Below are 15935 nucleotides of genomic sequence, written 5' to 3' on the forward strand. Positions count from 1 at the left end.
CTCAAAACTTTGTTGAATTTGAAGAATTTGATGTTATTGATTAAAAAAAAACAAAATTATGAGGTATTGGTGGTGGTAGTAGTGACTATGAAAAGGAAGTCTGGGGTGGTGATGGTAGGGTGTAGTGAAAGTATTTTTGTCTTTTAAAAAATTATTGTTTTTAAAAGAACAATTTTAATACTAAATAGAACATTGAGGACTATTTCAAACAAAAAAAGGTTAGGATGATTCTTATTTTGACTTCAGATCTTAGGACCAAAACAATATTTATCTCTAAATAATTTGACTGAGTTAATTATTAATTCGGTATCGAAAAGATTCAAACACTGACAAAAAAAATCTTAAAAAATATTATCAACAAATTAATTCATGTATAATTTGAAAATGTGATAAAAAGAGTTAATAAATATTATTTTTTATAAGTTACAAAAAAAACTTTCGTATTTTGCAAACGACTATCATTTGATACAAATTTTCAAAACAATTTAGCCATTTACAATTTTTTTTAAGAAATGAAAATATCTTATTTTTCTAATAATTTTTGCAAGAACTTGTACCATAATCGAATCTCTAAAGTATTATTTTAGAATATATATTTAATATTTATTTTTTTTGCTGCGTTTTTAAATATTTTCGGGACTTATTTGTTGTTAGTATCTTTTGGAATTATTTTTATTAGCGATGTAGACTTTTAGATACTATTTTAGTAAGAATTACGTGTACACTAATATTAGCCACCAAAATTAGTCACTAGTATAAAATACATGTTAGAATATAAATACACATTAAAAATAAATTAAATCACACATGTATTTATATACAAATACACTAATAACTAATTTTATTGTACGAATAGTATTTTTTTTTTTTGGTAATTTAGTTGAAAATTATTATGACAGCTATATACCTGAAACAAGAAGAAAGAAGTACACTTTCAATTTATTATGTGTGGACCTATAACACACATCAACAAACCTAAACGGCCAAGTAATTCTCAAACCAAGTCCAATCAAGTTTGACTTATTGTACGCGCATTTTTTTAACATTGTTGTGGTCATCTTCTTCTTTTTCTATATATGTTTAGCAAAAATATTGAGTACAGACATTTTAATACACATTACACAAATTTTTGAAGGACTACATATCTAAAATATTGATACTCAACTAACAAAATATATACAGCATAGAAAATATGGGGCACAAGTACAACATAAAAATTTTGGTGCACATCATAGAAATTTTTGAAAGGTAACATATCCAAAATATTGAGACCCAACTAACAAAACATACAAAACACAAATATATTTGAAGAACGACATGCTCAGAACATTGACTCAACAAAATATATTTGCAGCAAAAATTTTTGTGTTGTGTACAAAATTTCTATAGAAATAAGTGTTGTTTTGGTCCCTAAAATTTGGGATCAAAATCAAAATCATTCTTAATCTTTTATTATTCAAAATGGTCCTCAACATTATATTTCAAATTAAAATCATTCTTTCTTAACTTTTGGACCAAATTGCTCCTATTAAAATAAAATCAAAATAACATCTCTCTTTCACCCTCTTCTCACAAATCTGTGCATTTTCAAACTCAATCCACACTTTATCATTGCATACAGGTCACATCTCTATGCTATCACTATTACATCCTCAATAATCTTAACTCATTTTTATCCAACCCTAACTCTAAATCTCTAAAATTAGACACACTCTTTTTTACACTCACTCATCGACACAAAGAAAAAGAAAAGAAAAAACAGAGAGAGAATATAGGAACATGAGGGGCAAAGGAGGGTGGAATGATGTGTTTTGGTGACCTGCAAAAGTTTACCATAAAAAAATTTAAACGATAAATTCGACGGTAAATAGACGTAAATTCAAAATGAGAACCCTCTTTTCTCTCATTGGATTCACTCCCACTCTCACTAAACCGCCATCGCCCTCCTTCCTTCTCCCCAAAACCACCATCTGCCGCCGCCTACACCGCCACCACCACAGCCCCCTCTCCATCGCAATCGCTCAACCCACCCTCGAGACCTGTTCATTCTTCTTCTTCTCCCTCTACTCTCCCTCTTTTCCATCCTCCGAACCGCCGGCGAGCACCATAGAGCCACCACCATTGTTCCCCAGCCTCCATTCTCTGGTGTCTACTCGTCACCGCTACTACCACCGCCGCTACCCAGCTTCTTCTCTTTGATTCGATTCTACCTCTATAACAATAGGTTACATTGAAATCTCTATATTGTTAATTGAAATTTTTATGTTGTGCCTCTATTTGTTTTTTTTAATTAAAATCTCTATATTGAGTTAATTGAAATCTCTATATTTTGTTTTTGTTTGTTTTTTTAATTGAAATCTCTATATTAAGTTAATTAAATCTCTATATTTGGCTAAAATATTTTTTTTAAATCAAAAAAATTATTGCTGAGCTGTCTATTTTAATAGATAAAAAAAGATTGAGAAATTAAGTTATATTGAGCTGTCCATTTTTATACGTGTTTGAAGATGGCTGAATTTGAGTTTATGAATATGCTGAGGTTTTGTTGATTGTTGAATTGGTTTTTCTTATTTTGATTTTGATTTTGAACTTTGAATTTCAACTTTGAAAAGTGTTTCGATTACTAAACTGAATTATTGAATATTGTTGTTGGAGTTGTTTGACATTGTCTGAAATATGTTGATTTACTGTGTTACGGCTAATTTTGATTTATGCAGACATGACGACAGGAAGAGGTGCTGCAGATCAGGCTACCAGTCGTGGTCGCAGCCATGGTCGAGGCAGAAGGAGGGTTTTCTCCGGTATCCCCGGGACTTCTGGATCCACTCCCTCTACTCCGACCACCCCAGTCACACCACATGTTGCGGGTTTAGCGGAACAACCGTTCATCATGGTCCCTAACACCAACTACGTGCCGTCGTCCATGGCGACAACATTGCTTCCCACCATTTAACAGCTCGCATCCACGGCGATGCCAGGTCCAACGACGGATGCCGCGGTGCCGGAGTCCAGCCACGTCAGTGATGCAGCAGTTGATGCCCCTCCACCACCTACCATCGCATAGTTGCGCATTTGGCCTGATGGCGGCATGGGGTAAGTATCATGTTCAATGCTCATGTATTTCCTGTTTATTGTTTTCTAGTTTTTTTTTTCTGATCCCAGTTGTTGCTGAGATTTTCTGAAAAATTGATTCTTGTTTAGTGGATTTAGGTTGATTTGAAAATTTTTTGTTTATTATTTTTTATTTTTGTTGATTATGATTCCTGTTGTTGCTGAGCTTTCCTGAAAAATTGATTCCTGTTTAGTAGATAGGTTCATTTGGAAATTTTCTGTTTATTATCTTCTAGTTTTGTTGATTACAATTCCTGTTGTTGCCGAGATTTCCTAAAAAATTGATTCCTATTTAGTGGATTTAGGTTGATTTGGAATGCTGCTAGTTATTGTTTTCTAATTTTGTTGGTTATGATTCCTGTTATTGCTGAGATTTCCTGAAAATCTTATTCCTATTTAGTAGATTTAGGTTGATTCTTGTTTATGGATTGTTGTTAGATTTTTGCCGAACCCAAACACGTGTACTCAGGAGATGACAAATGGTTGATTCTTGACCCAACTACACGAAGATTTCCGCTAAGACTAGTTAACGCTGGTTTGAAAAATGGGTGGTAATTACTTTCATTATTTCTATTTTAATTCTTTTTTGCTAGTTTATATCCTCTATCTATCTTGTTTAACTGAATTTAAAGCTTCTTTGTTGCAGTTATACTTCATTTGGGATGCTGAACACGACCTGGCGATCCGAAAGATCTTCGACTATAAGATGGGTAGGCGGCTCCAGCAGATGCTGAATGATGTTCGTAACGGCCAGGACCAGCAGACGTGCTGGCTCGGACCAGAGGTAAAGAAGGGCTTGTTCACTCATTAGGAGAATGATGCGGGGTTCAGGCATCAGCATCTCACCAACCAAGCGAACAGGGCATCAGAGATATTGTCAAAGTACACCAGCAGTTCGGCGACCTTCATGAAGATGAAGGTTAGGCTGGTATGTAGTTCCTTTAATATTTTTAACAAGTTCGTTATGTTATATGTTTTGCATATCATTACTAAGCATTCTAATAATTTTGTATCTCAATGTAATTTCTATAGTCAAAGTCGTTGGACCGCGAGGCCACATTGGTGGAGACCTTCAAGTACACCCACAAGAACAAAACGAGATTTGTTGATCAGTGGTCTCATGACCATTATGTGAATAAATATACGTTTGATTATCTTCTGCTATTTTCTTATTAGATATTAACTGTATATTTATCTTAGTTTACTAATCACACAGTAACTTGTGTTAATTGCACAAGAGTCCTACACACAGAGATTAGCGTCCGTGATTCAGCAATCTCAGCAAAGTGGGAAGGACGTCACTGATGGAGCTATGGCCTCAATTGTGGACCCCGATGCAGTTTGGCGCGAGATCGCCTCAGCCCTGTACAAGAATCTCGTATACGGGATGGGACCGTTCCTCGCCAGCAGCCTTCGCACCTCGATGTTGAGGCCGTTGTCAGGCTCCACCACCAGTCCAGCCGTCCAGTCCGAGGAAGGCGTGGATTTGAGGCTCCAGGTGCAGGAGCTCCACTGCAGCCTTCACCAGCAAGCTCAGGAGCTTAACAATTATCGGGAGAGGTATCAGAAGATCCTCACCTGCGTGACGTCTACGAATGAGCTCAGGCTAAAATTTAGGGAGTCGCTGGAGCGGATGCAACGTATGGAGGCTCAGATGAAAGTGTACCAGGCCCAAATGCATGCCGCTGGCATCGACCCTGCTGATGGTAGCGGTCCTGTTGCAGGTGATAGCGGTAGCATTGGTGGCACACGGACATCGTCATCGCCTCCTGCACCGCCGACTCAGGGCCACGGGATTGACGACAACGACAACGACGACTATCTGAATCTGTAAATATTAGGTTTTTGTTTTATTGTTTGATACATTTATTTGGTGCACTTGACTTTTATTTAATTTGCACATTATATTATTTTAAATAAAATTTTTATTATAATTGATCACTAATTATGTGAAAAAAAATTCAATTTAAAATTGCCATTTATTTCAAATTTTAAAAATAAAATAAAATGGCATTACCATCAGAATTACCGTAGGAATAATCCGACGATAACATGACGCGTAAAAATATGCTTTGGCACCAACATTACCATCGAAAACATTCGACGGTAACCAACTGGGGCTCCTGAGCTGGTAATCTGTCACAAAATCTGACGGTACGAAATAAATCCAATGGTAAACATTTACTGGTGAGGTTTATACCGTCAGATTGTTTTTGACAGTAAATTGATTACCATCAGATATATTTGAGGAATCCGACAATACTCAAAGTTTTTATTGTAGTGTATAATATAAAAAAATTAAAACGAATAAGAATAGAAATATAACTTTTGTGTTTTAGTTCAAATTTCAAAAGATCTACAATTTTACAAACTTATGAATTTAAAATGGAATAATAAATAATTTCTAAAAATTTATTAAAAATTATCATTTGACTCATTAGCATCTAAAGAATTATTACCAAAATTTTTAATGTTGAGAAATTATTATAAAATATCACCTTTTAAGATGGTATAAAAGTTAAAACTTGATTCGATTTATATAAAAAGGGTAATTTATACTAATAAATTAAATAGGGTTTAAAATTATGCAAAATTAATTTAGGACATACATGTAATAAAAATTGATTTAGGACATCTGCATAATTTTAAATCTCATTCAGTTTATTATAGTGTAAATTGCCCGTATAAAAATGTTTAAAACAAAATATGTAACCAATTCTAATTTAACACATCTGTGTAATTTTAAACTCTATTTATTCTATTAGCGTAAATTATCTTAAAAAATGATAAACTCTTATTCAATTGTTTTATAGCGCTGGTTAAATGTTTAATAGAAAAAAAAATTATAAAACAACTAAAATTTTCAATACCATATAAATCATTTGTCAAAACAAAAATTTAACATTTTTAATATTAATAAACTTAACAATAATTTTAGTTTGTGAAACAAAATTGGAATTTAAAAATTTAGAGGAAAAATTAGTTGCAGGAAAAAATGGAAAATAGAAATGTAGCAAATTAGCAATGGATGGATGTTGAAGACACCGAGGACAGTGGGTGGTTGTGAGACATTTCATTTCACGGCATCATTGCGCGGGTACGGAGACGCGTGTCTCGCAATGTATGGCTCTGTGGCCCTATCCCCTTCATTCATTGTTTCTGAATTTCATGAAAGATGAGGATTCACCATGCCGTGGGGTTATCTTTCTTCGAATTCTAATGTTCTCATTTCATTTCTGTCTCTCTTTCTAAGTTTTTTTCTTCTTCCGGCAACCTCTTAAATAAGTATGAGGAGACTATGTCATTTGAACTATAACTCATTAGTGTTTTTTCCATTCACTTACTTACCTCCATGGACGGCTTTTTATTAGGATTTATATAAAAATTTAAAATTTTATTTGTTATATGGGAGTACATAAAAATTTCATTTGTTGTATAGAAATATATAAAATTTAAAATATAATTTAAATTTAAAAATTATAATTTAAAAATAATAGTAAACTAAAATAATTATTTCATAAATTAAATAATAACATATCATAAAATAATTTATACTATATATTATTGGAAAACTTTTAAATGTGCCATTCACTTTATTGTAACACTGATATGCCAAGTACGGTCCGGTAAAAGTTAAAAATTTTGTCATATTGTGTGCAATAAATTACTATAAACATCCCTCAAGATTTGGTAATTATGTTGCAGTCGATGCTGAACAATGAGCACAAAGTTGAAGGCTTGAACCCAAGTCTAGTGCAAATCCAATCATGCTATGAAGTTCCATTTGGCATAACTTTAATTCGTTATATGTGTATTTTCTAACATTGATAGTAATTGATAAATATTATTAAATATTAAAATTATATATACTATTATTTTTAATAAAATTCTCAAGTCATTATGTATACATAGTAAAATTATGCTAAGTTAATCTATTCCAAATCATATTTATGAAATAGAAAAAATTTTAAATACCAATATATTTTTAAAAAGTTATAATATGTATACGAAAACAAACTCAATTTAATTTTAAAATCTTATATTTTTATTAAAAAATATAAATAATATTAAGTAAGAAAAAAACTAAAATTATTCAGAGTGTATTATGAATTTAATTATAAAAAAAAGTAAGTGACATTTTAGAACATGTAAAAAATGAACCTATTAAATATTATCATGTAAAAAGTGCCAAGAAATATAAAACAAGAAAAGGAAATAAAATAGAAAAGTACAAAGTTTTTTTTTAATAAAAAAAAACCCAAGAATTTTAGTTATATAAAATAAATTTATTTTATATAACTAAAATTCTTGGGTTTTTTTTTATTAAAAAAAAACTTTGTACTTTTCTATTTTATTTCCTTTTCTTGTTTTATATTTCTTGGCACTTTTTACATGATAATATTTAATAGGTTCATTTTTTACATGTTCTAAAATGTCACTTACTTTTTTTTATAATTAAATTCATAATACACTCTGAATAATTTTAGTTTTTTTCTTACTTAATATTATTTATATTTTTTAATAAAAATATAAGATTTTAAAATTAAATTGAGTTTGTTTTCGTATACATATTATAACTTTTTAAAAATATATTGGTATTTAAAATTTTTTCTATTTCATAAATATGATTTGGAATAGATTAACTTAGCATAATTTTACTATGTATACATAATGACTTGAGAATTTTATTAAAAATAATAGTATATATAATTTTAATATTTAATAAGTTAAGTTTCAATATATATTTAAAAAAAAAACAAAACGATAAGAAATTTAAAGTTTTTAATTTAAAAATTAAAAGAATAATTAAAATAAGTTAAATTTTTTAATAACTTTCAATTGATAAAAGCAATTCAATTATTATTGCAGATAAAAGATAACATTTATTATGAAATTAAGATGGATAAATAGATAATTATTTTTTAATACTGATGTATGTCCAAAAGGAATAGATAATTTTTTAATTAGTGTTCTAATATGTTATAATGACCCCAACAGAATACATAAGGTAAAAAACTGAAATGAGCCAAGGGTAGCTCATATTTACCCAAATCCGCCAAATTAAATTTTGCTACACCAATCCACCAAATCAAATTTTTATGTAATTCGAATCGAAAGGATTCGAAATAGCTTTGCAAGTAATTCGAGTTGATTGAATTCGAATTACTCCCTATCACTCTTACCACGTAATTCGAATCAAGTTGTACCGAATTATGCATGGAAAATTGTCACGTAATTCAAATCAATAAGAATCGATTATACAAATATAAATCGAACTATGTTAATTCGAATTAGTATGAAATGGTGATGAATTGCATATTTCGAGACATATAGATTCGAATTACTAATACATGGTAATTCGAATGGAATTTATTCGAATTATATATATATGGTGCAAATGAAGTTGATTCGAATTAGTATGGAGCGGAGCTCTATATATATGCTGTGAACTCATGTTGCAACCAACAAAGAGGTGAGATGGCTAGTGAGGATAGTTTTTTAGTGCTAGTACACCACAGAGGATCGATTAAGAGAAAAACTCGGTCTGGCGTGAAGTTCACTGATAAGGATATTCTATGTATTATCGTGAGCCCAACGACCAGCTACGATGCTCTCGTTAGCTCCGTGCTGGTGAAGCTTGGTCTGGAAGGAGTGAAAAGGGTTAAGAAGTTTTTCTATCGCATTCCAATCACGGTGCTCCATGATACGGTGAAGTATGATTGTTTCACGATCGGGAGTGATGAGGACTTGCAGGTCATGTTTATTTCTCGTAGGCAGTTTCCCGAGGTCAGGACACCAGAGCTGTTGGTAAAGTTGGTTGACGTCGTATCCAGCTCGGGTGGGTCGAACCGGAATGCCAACACTATAGCCGCGGTGGCCGGTTCGAGCTCGAGACCTGTGGTTGCTTCATCCTCCGTCCCAGTGTATGAGCCAGCGATCCAACTTGCCGCCTCCCCATCGTTTGCTGTTGATCTCAGCGGCAACGTTGGAGACGAGGTTGGACATGGGGAACATCTTCCGACCGAAGTACAGTGTCCTACACCGGCTGGTGTTGGAGAGGGATTGTTTGATGATCCAGATGACGATGATGTCGAGCCGGATATGATCGCTGATGAAAGCGGCGATGATGTTGGAGTGAGTGATCCGATAAGGGCTACTGGTGGATCAAGTTCTGGCACACAGCAGTACCCACCCCATTTTTCATCTTTGGACCTGGATGCCATGAGGCAGGACGAATATCCTGGCCAGCTTGCTGGATTTGGCGCTAGAGATACGGAAGGGTCTACCGGTATGATAGAGTTCCAGGTTGGTCAACAATTTAAGGATAAAGATGAGGCGCTGTTGAGTGTGAAGACGTACAGCATCCGCTGAGGGGTACAGTACAAGGTAGTTGAGTCTGACTATCGCAGGTACGTGGGAAAGTGTTCTGAGTTTGGGAATGGGTGCACATGGTTGATTCGGTTGAGTCTCCGGCAACGCAAGGGCATTTGGAAAGTCAAGCGGTACAACGGACCGCATACCTGTCTCGCCAATTCCATCTCCAGCGACCATAGGAGTTTGGACTACCATGTGATAGCGACATTCATTATGCCAATGGTTAGGGCTGACGCATCCATCAACATCAAGGTGCTTCTAAATGCCACGGCTGAACACTTTGGCTTCAGGCCTACATATAGGAGGGTGTAGATGGCGAAGGAGAAGGCGGTTGCAATCATCTATGGGGACTGGGATGAGTCGTACAACGAGCTCCCTCGGTGGGTGTTAGGAGTTCAGTTGACGATGCCTGGTACTGTAGCAGTCATCAGGACTTGCCCTGTTCGAGTTGGGGGACAGGTGGACGAGTCCCAGGCTTATTTTCATAGGATGTTCTGGACTTTTCCCCTTGTATCGAGACATTTCGTCACTGCAAGCCATTGGTGAGTATCGACGGCACCCATCTATATGGCAAGTATGGTAGAACGTTGCTTGTGGCGATTGCACAGGACGGGAATTCCAACATACTCCCTGTGGCATTCGCACTAGTTGAGGGTGAGAATGCTGAGTCATGGTCCTTCTTTCTCTCCTACCTCCGTCAGCACGTGACACCTCAGCCAGGTCTGTTAGTTATTTCAGATAGGCATAACGACATCAAGGCAGCACTCGAGGCACCCGATGGGGGATGGCTACCTCCGGCTGCATACCGAGCATTCTGCATTCGACACGTTGCAGCAAATTTCGCCCTCACCTTCAAGGGCAAAGATGCCCGGAGGCTTCTTGTGAACGCTGCATATGCGAAGACCGAGGTGGAGTTTGACTACTGGTTTGACATTCTGCGGTCTGAGAATCCGGCAATGTGTGACTGGGCGAACCGGATTGAGTACTCGTTGTGGACACAGTACTATGATGAGGGTCGGAGATTTGGGCACATGACGACCAACATATCTGAGTGTGTGAATTCAATCCTGAAGGGGGTAAGGAACCTCCCTGTGTGCTCGCTGGTGAAGGCCACATACGGAAGGCTTGCGGAACTATTTGTCCGTAAGGGGAGGGAGGCCCAGGCTCAGATGGGTACCGGACAACAATTCAGTCAATACCTGGTAAAGTGTATCGAGGCAAACCTGAAGACGGCCAGGTGCTTCAAGGTGACTGTTTATGACAGGGATAACTCGGAGTACACCGTGGCTGAAACGACTCCGACAGGTCCCTTCTCACTTGGTACCTACAGGGTCTCACTAGGGTCTCAGACTTGTGATTGTGGATACTTCCAAGCACTTCATTTGCCGTGTCCTCACGCACTTGCATGCTGTGCTTATTCACGTCTAACTTGGCAGCCTTACGTCCACGAAGTATATCGCCTGAGTTCTGTTTTCGGTGTCTATCAGATGGGATTCACACCTCTCATTCCGGAGGGTTTCTGGCCACCATATGTCGGGCCCACCGTTATACCTGATCCGAACATGAGGCGTGCGAGGGAGGGTCGGCCGAGGTCTACTCGCATACGCACCAACATGGATGATGCAGATCCAAACCGACCAAAGAGGTGTGGCCTCTGCAGGCAACCTGGACACACTCGTCATAGTTGTCCGCAGGCCGGATGACCCACAGGCACAGGGGGGAATGAATAGGAACGTTGGTTTCTCTGTTTTTAATTGTATTAACTTCAGCACGTGTATTTTATTTAACTTAGCAACCAATGTTCTAGGTGAAACTAAGTTCTGTTTTATAATTCATGAAAGTTGTATTTCGTACCAAATATGTTTGTTGAATGTCTTTATAATTATGGAGTTAAGTTACATAACCAAAGTACACCTTCTAACTAGGTGTCTGATAAAACACTGAATAACATCAAAGTAACTGCTGGATGCACAAAAACATAAAGTAGCTCATACATAACACCGATAACCAACTAAGAAGAAACAAAATAAAAACATGACTACAAGAAATACATGACGATCCCCGAATCATCTAAGGAGGTGAGAACCCGTGAAACAACGGCGTGGAACCCGTGTCCTATGACCTCTCCGAATCATCGGCTCCTCATCCTCAATCGAGTCGTGGTCATCATCCTCAGCATCCTCTGTCGGTGTCCTGGGCGAGACATGTACCGGTCTGGATGATGATGGGCCGGCAACTGAATGTGACCCTAGAGTATGTGCGGATGCTGGCGTCCCACCCAGTGCAAAAGTCTGCACAGGAGGCACCGTGGCAAGCTCGTTCAGATCTACATCTAACGGTGCCTGTGTCGCCGTCGGCTGAGCCCGTCCTCGTGCAGCATCATCCTCCTGCATGATGGTTTGGATATCCTCAAGGAAATGCGGTCCTCCGAACTCTGCCACAATCCCGTCACTACCAAGGAAGTCTGGAAACATGGAGTCCGAACTCACCCATGGAGTACTGTTCTGAAGTGTCTGATCGTCACCGGGAACACCGACGAAATAATCTCCAAGCCCAGCGTCAGTGTGAGTAGAGGGATCTCCCATACCTGATCCATACCACTCACCATCATGCCCCCCTGATGGGGCCTTTCAACCCCAACTGCCTCACCTCCTCCAGCTGCAACCCTCCCAGCCTGATGTGCATCATCTCTAGCATCAGCCCCCCTCCTCCTGCCTCCACGCCCACGTCGTCTCCCGCGACCCCTACCTGCGTCCTCAACCTCATCCATGGCATCATCGAGCCAGGCATGCTCTCGCTGGCTACGACGTGTGCCGACTCGAGCTCGCCTCTCAACACGACGTCTGTCAGGAACATCGTGGACTCGGTCCATCTCAAGAACTCGGCCTGCACCCCCTCTGAGTCGCCTCCTCCGGAATAGGAATACCTCGTGGATCCCCCAAGTACATCTCTTGCGACAGGAATCTCTTCCCATGCTGATGCCACCATGCCAAGAAATCATGCGAGGGACCAGGGTCGGCCACAATGTCGAACTGTAAAATGTGCTCCGCACGATGCTGCCAGTGAAGATGCCAGTCAGGTAAGTGCGCCGGGAACCAACGGTCACCTCCTCTCCTGTCCTTCGACATCAAGAAGTCGATGTTCAGGGGGGATGCGGTGGGGCCTGTACGCCACCAAACTGGGGTAACACTCTATCAACCTGATGCCACTCAACAACCGCAAAATATATTAGGGACATCACACACCGCCATAACATCGTATGCCGAGGCTCCAAGACCTCCGGATGGACAACTTGGATGACGTCGAGTGCGCTATAGGGCATCCATATGAACTGAAAAAACCATATAAAATCAATAAGAGGTCTCTTTTAGAAAATATAAACTGAAAGAACGACTAGATATAGATATGAGCTCAGTGTACTTACATCCCGAGGCTGTAACAAGTCGATCTTCAGGCGAGCCATCTGCACCCGAGGTCCCTTGTTGCTAATCCCAGGATTGTAACCAGACCACCTGCGTAACAAGTTAAACTTGTTAATGCATTCGTGAGTCATTCTAACGGACATCAAATTGCTTGCATAATTGAAAGTGAATACCATAACGATACATAATACAAAACAATAAAGGTACCTCGAGGCAAGGGGCCAGCTAAATGCATCATACCCAGGAGGCCTAAAGGAAGGAAACCTCCAAAAGATCCAAGACTGCAGTAACTGTAGAGGCCCAGCTAACTTCACTACATGTTTGTTGGCGACTCGGCATATGCATCGGTACAACCATGCTAGTGCCGCCGACCCCCAACTGTAGCCACCCATCTCCTCAAGTCTAGCAATAAAGGGTAGCCATCTGATGTGTATAGGATTGCCGGACTTGTCGGCAAACAGCTGCGTCCCCAACAACATCATGATATAGGCACGGGTAAAGCGCCTAACTGTCTCATCGTCGGCCCCGTCGGGACACTCTCCAAATGTCTCCTGGAACCATGTGCAGTTGACTGCAAATTTTTGAATTTGGTTTTCAGGTGGTAAGACACCAAGCAACTCATGGAACCACGTCCAAGCAGGCCTCCCACCCTCAATGTATAGGTGGAAGTCTGTGAGGCAACCACTGAAGTAATGACCGTCCACCGGCAACCCCAGCTGGTATGCGATGTCCTGAAGTGTGATGGTGCACTCTCCGAACGGCATGTGAAAGGTGTGCGTCTCAAGCCGCCACCTCTCCACGAATGCACTGACTAGCGGCTCGTCTAGTCGGAACCATCTGTCGTTCAGTCTCGCAAGATGGTACAAGCTGGCCATTTGCAAGTACGGAACGTACCTCTCATCAAGACGCATCCCCTGCTGCCGCCTAACGCTGGATATGCAACGCCGAGGCTGGACAGTAGATGAACCGCATAATTAGAATATTTTCACAAACCACTAACATATACAATTCATTTCATAAAGAAAAAAATTTTTATCGTTCGATGCAAAAACCATTAACAAAAAACAACAAACATTAACCACTAAAAAAAGTTAACAAAAACCGCTAGCCTATTCCTCTACCCTAAACCACTTCCCTAAACCGCTAACAAACACTAAAACCACTATCAAAAACCATTAACAAAAACTACTAACAAAAACCGATGACAAAAACCACTAGCCTATACCACTATCCTAAACCGCTAACACTAACATAACCCACTGTCAAAAACCATTAACAAAAATCGCTGGCCAACACCACTTTCCTAAACCACTATTTTCAAACCACTATCCTAAACCACTAACAATAACATAAACCACTATCAAAAACCATTAACAAAAACCACTGGCCAACTCCACTTTCCTAAACCACTATTTTCAAACCACTATCCTAAACCACTAACAATAACATAAACCACTATAAAAAACTGTTAACAAAAACCACTATCATAAAACCACTATCATAAAACCAATATCATAAAACTACTATCATATAACCACTATCATAAAACCACTATCTTAACAGAAAACACTATAAACAGCGCAACATCAGCGACCACTAACCTCGTCGTTGATCACCCCGGCGATATGAGCAATTCCATCCAAACGATAAAGCCTCCCCGGATCGTCCCCCATCGCCTGAATATGCCGCTCCGGTCTTACTCGGCCCGAATGTTGGTCGTTCTCTCTGGGATTTGGTGGGGTATGAGAATGAGATAGTGATTCGAATGAACTTGGTTTGAACTCCTTATATAGGCGAATCCATTGTAATTCGAAACAACTCGACTCGAATTACTAAGTGTAGCCAAAATCAAGTAATTCGAATCAATATGATTCGAACTACACTCGTGTGTCCTTCTCCATGTAATTCGAATTAATATAACTCGAACTACTCCTTTATAATTCGAATGAACTCCACTCGAATTACGTGACAATTTTCCATGCATAATTCAGTACAACTTTATTCGAATTACTTGGTAAGAGTGATAGGGATTAATTCGAATTCAATCAACTCGAATTACTTGCAAAGCTATTTCGAATCCTTTCGATTCGAATTACATAAAAATTTGATCTGGTAGATTCTTGTAGCAAAATTTAATTTGGCGGATTTGGATAAATATGAGCTACCCTTGACTCATTTCAGTTTTTTACCCGAATACATATATAGGTTATATAATTAATTATTTACCTATTCTGAAGGAAACAATAATTAATTATTTACTAGTAAATTCGTTTTTAAATTTTTTTAGTCGAAAAGTTTAATTTTCAGCAAATTTTAATTATTAAATTAGTTACTAAACTTATTGCACAAATTAATTTTTTTCTCATGTTAAACTCTGTAATAAATAGACAAATCAACCTTTATTATTATTTAGGAAAATGTTAGAAAGCTATCAAAATTTATGATTTTTTATCATTATTTAACTATTAGTTTAATTTTTTTAGTATAATCTTTTTAATCTAATAATTCAAGAACATACTTTATCCCATACTTTCAAACATTAATAACTAAGTGATGACCAAAAATAATAAATTATGATCATCTTTTAGTATTTTTTTTATTATTTAATAAAAATTTGAATATCTATAGAGAACAAATAATTTAATATAAAAATTAATTTTTTAACAAAATAAATGTTTAAAGAATGATTTGATAATTAAAATGGGTAAAACACTATAATAAGCCAAGGAGAATGAAATTTTACACAAATAAGCCAAATAGAAAACTGGTTCATGAATCCACCAATGCGCATTACTATATAGTTCGAATCAGGTTCATTCGAACTCTATTCACACAAAATTCGAATAATCTTGATTCGAATTATACACAAACGCACACACATTCATTCGAATCATGTTGATTCGAATTACACTAACACAAGTTGCACATAGTAATTCGAATTGACCAGATTCGAATTACTCATGATTTAATTCTGCCCATTTTTTATTAAAAAATTAATAATTGATTAAAAAAATTAATAATTTAAAA

At 37.4% G+C, this 15935-nt stretch overlaps 3 protein-coding genes across 3 annotated transcripts; 2 read left to right on the top strand and 1 right to left on the bottom strand.

Annotated features, from left to right (window-relative positions):
• Nucleotides 8590-9798, top strand: LOC107632688. Its single transcript, XM_016336354.1, has 4 exons — nucleotides 8590-8772; nucleotides 8866-9246; nucleotides 9343-9467; nucleotides 9522-9798. The coding sequence occupies exons 1-4, from the start codon at nucleotides 8590-8592 to the stop codon at nucleotides 9796-9798; spliced, it is 966 nt and encodes a 321-aa protein (XP_016191840.1).
• Nucleotides 9892-11189, top strand: LOC107632686. Its single transcript, XM_016336353.1, has 2 exons — nucleotides 9892-9945; nucleotides 10095-11189. The coding sequence occupies exons 1-2, from the start codon at nucleotides 9892-9894 to the stop codon at nucleotides 11187-11189; spliced, it is 1149 nt and encodes a 382-aa protein (XP_016191839.1).
• LOC107632685 (protein MAIN-LIKE 1-like) lies at nucleotides 12629-14581 on the bottom strand. The gene is made up of 5 exons (XM_021117197.1): nucleotides 14510-14581; nucleotides 13418-13858; nucleotides 13116-13369; nucleotides 12911-12998; nucleotides 12629-12817 (listed from the first exon to the last, which is right to left on the bottom strand). The coding sequence occupies exons 1-5, from the start codon at nucleotides 14579-14581 to the stop codon at nucleotides 12629-12631; spliced, it is 1044 nt and encodes a 347-aa protein (XP_020972856.1).

Source organism: Arachis ipaensis, chromosome B03 (assembly GCF_000816755.2).
Source record: "Arachis ipaensis cultivar K30076 chromosome B03, Araip1.1, whole genome shotgun sequence".
Classification (NCBI taxonomy): Eukaryota; Viridiplantae; Streptophyta; class Magnoliopsida; order Fabales; family Fabaceae; genus Arachis; species Arachis ipaensis.

Bases quoted from the DNA above. Each gene is read 5' to 3' on its own strand.
- LOC107632688 (XM_016336354.1), top strand. From the start codon at position 8,590: ATGGCTAGTGAGGATAGTTTTTTAGTGCTAGTACACCACAGAGGATCG. The intron at 8,773-8,865 runs GTTAAGAAGTTT...GAGGACTTGCAG, and splicing joins GTCTGGAAGGAGTGAAAAGG to GTCATGTTTATTTCTCGTAG. The intron at 9,247-9,342 runs GTGAGTGATCCG...GCCATGAGGCAG, and splicing joins AAAGCGGCGATGATGTTGGA to GACGAATATCCTGGCCAGCT.
- LOC107632686 (XM_016336353.1), top strand. From the start codon at position 9,892: ATGCCTGGTACTGTAGCAGTCATCAGGACTTGCCCTGTTCGAGTTGGG. The intron at 9,946-10,094 runs GTGGACGAGTCC...GCGATTGCACAG, and splicing joins CTGTTCGAGTTGGGGGACAG to GACGGGAATTCCAACATACT.
- LOC107632685 (XM_021117197.1), bottom strand. From the start codon at position 14,581: ATGGGGGACGATCCGGGGAGGCTTTATCGTTTGGATGGAATTGCTCAT. The intron at 13,859-14,509 runs GTTAGTGGTCGC...TCTACTGTCCAG, and splicing joins CCGGGGTGATCAACGACGAG to CCTCGGCGTTGCATATCCAG. The intron at 12,818-12,910 runs GTAAGTACACTG...TGGTTTTTTCAG, and splicing joins ACTTGTTACAGCCTCGGGAT to TTCATATGGATGCCCTATAG.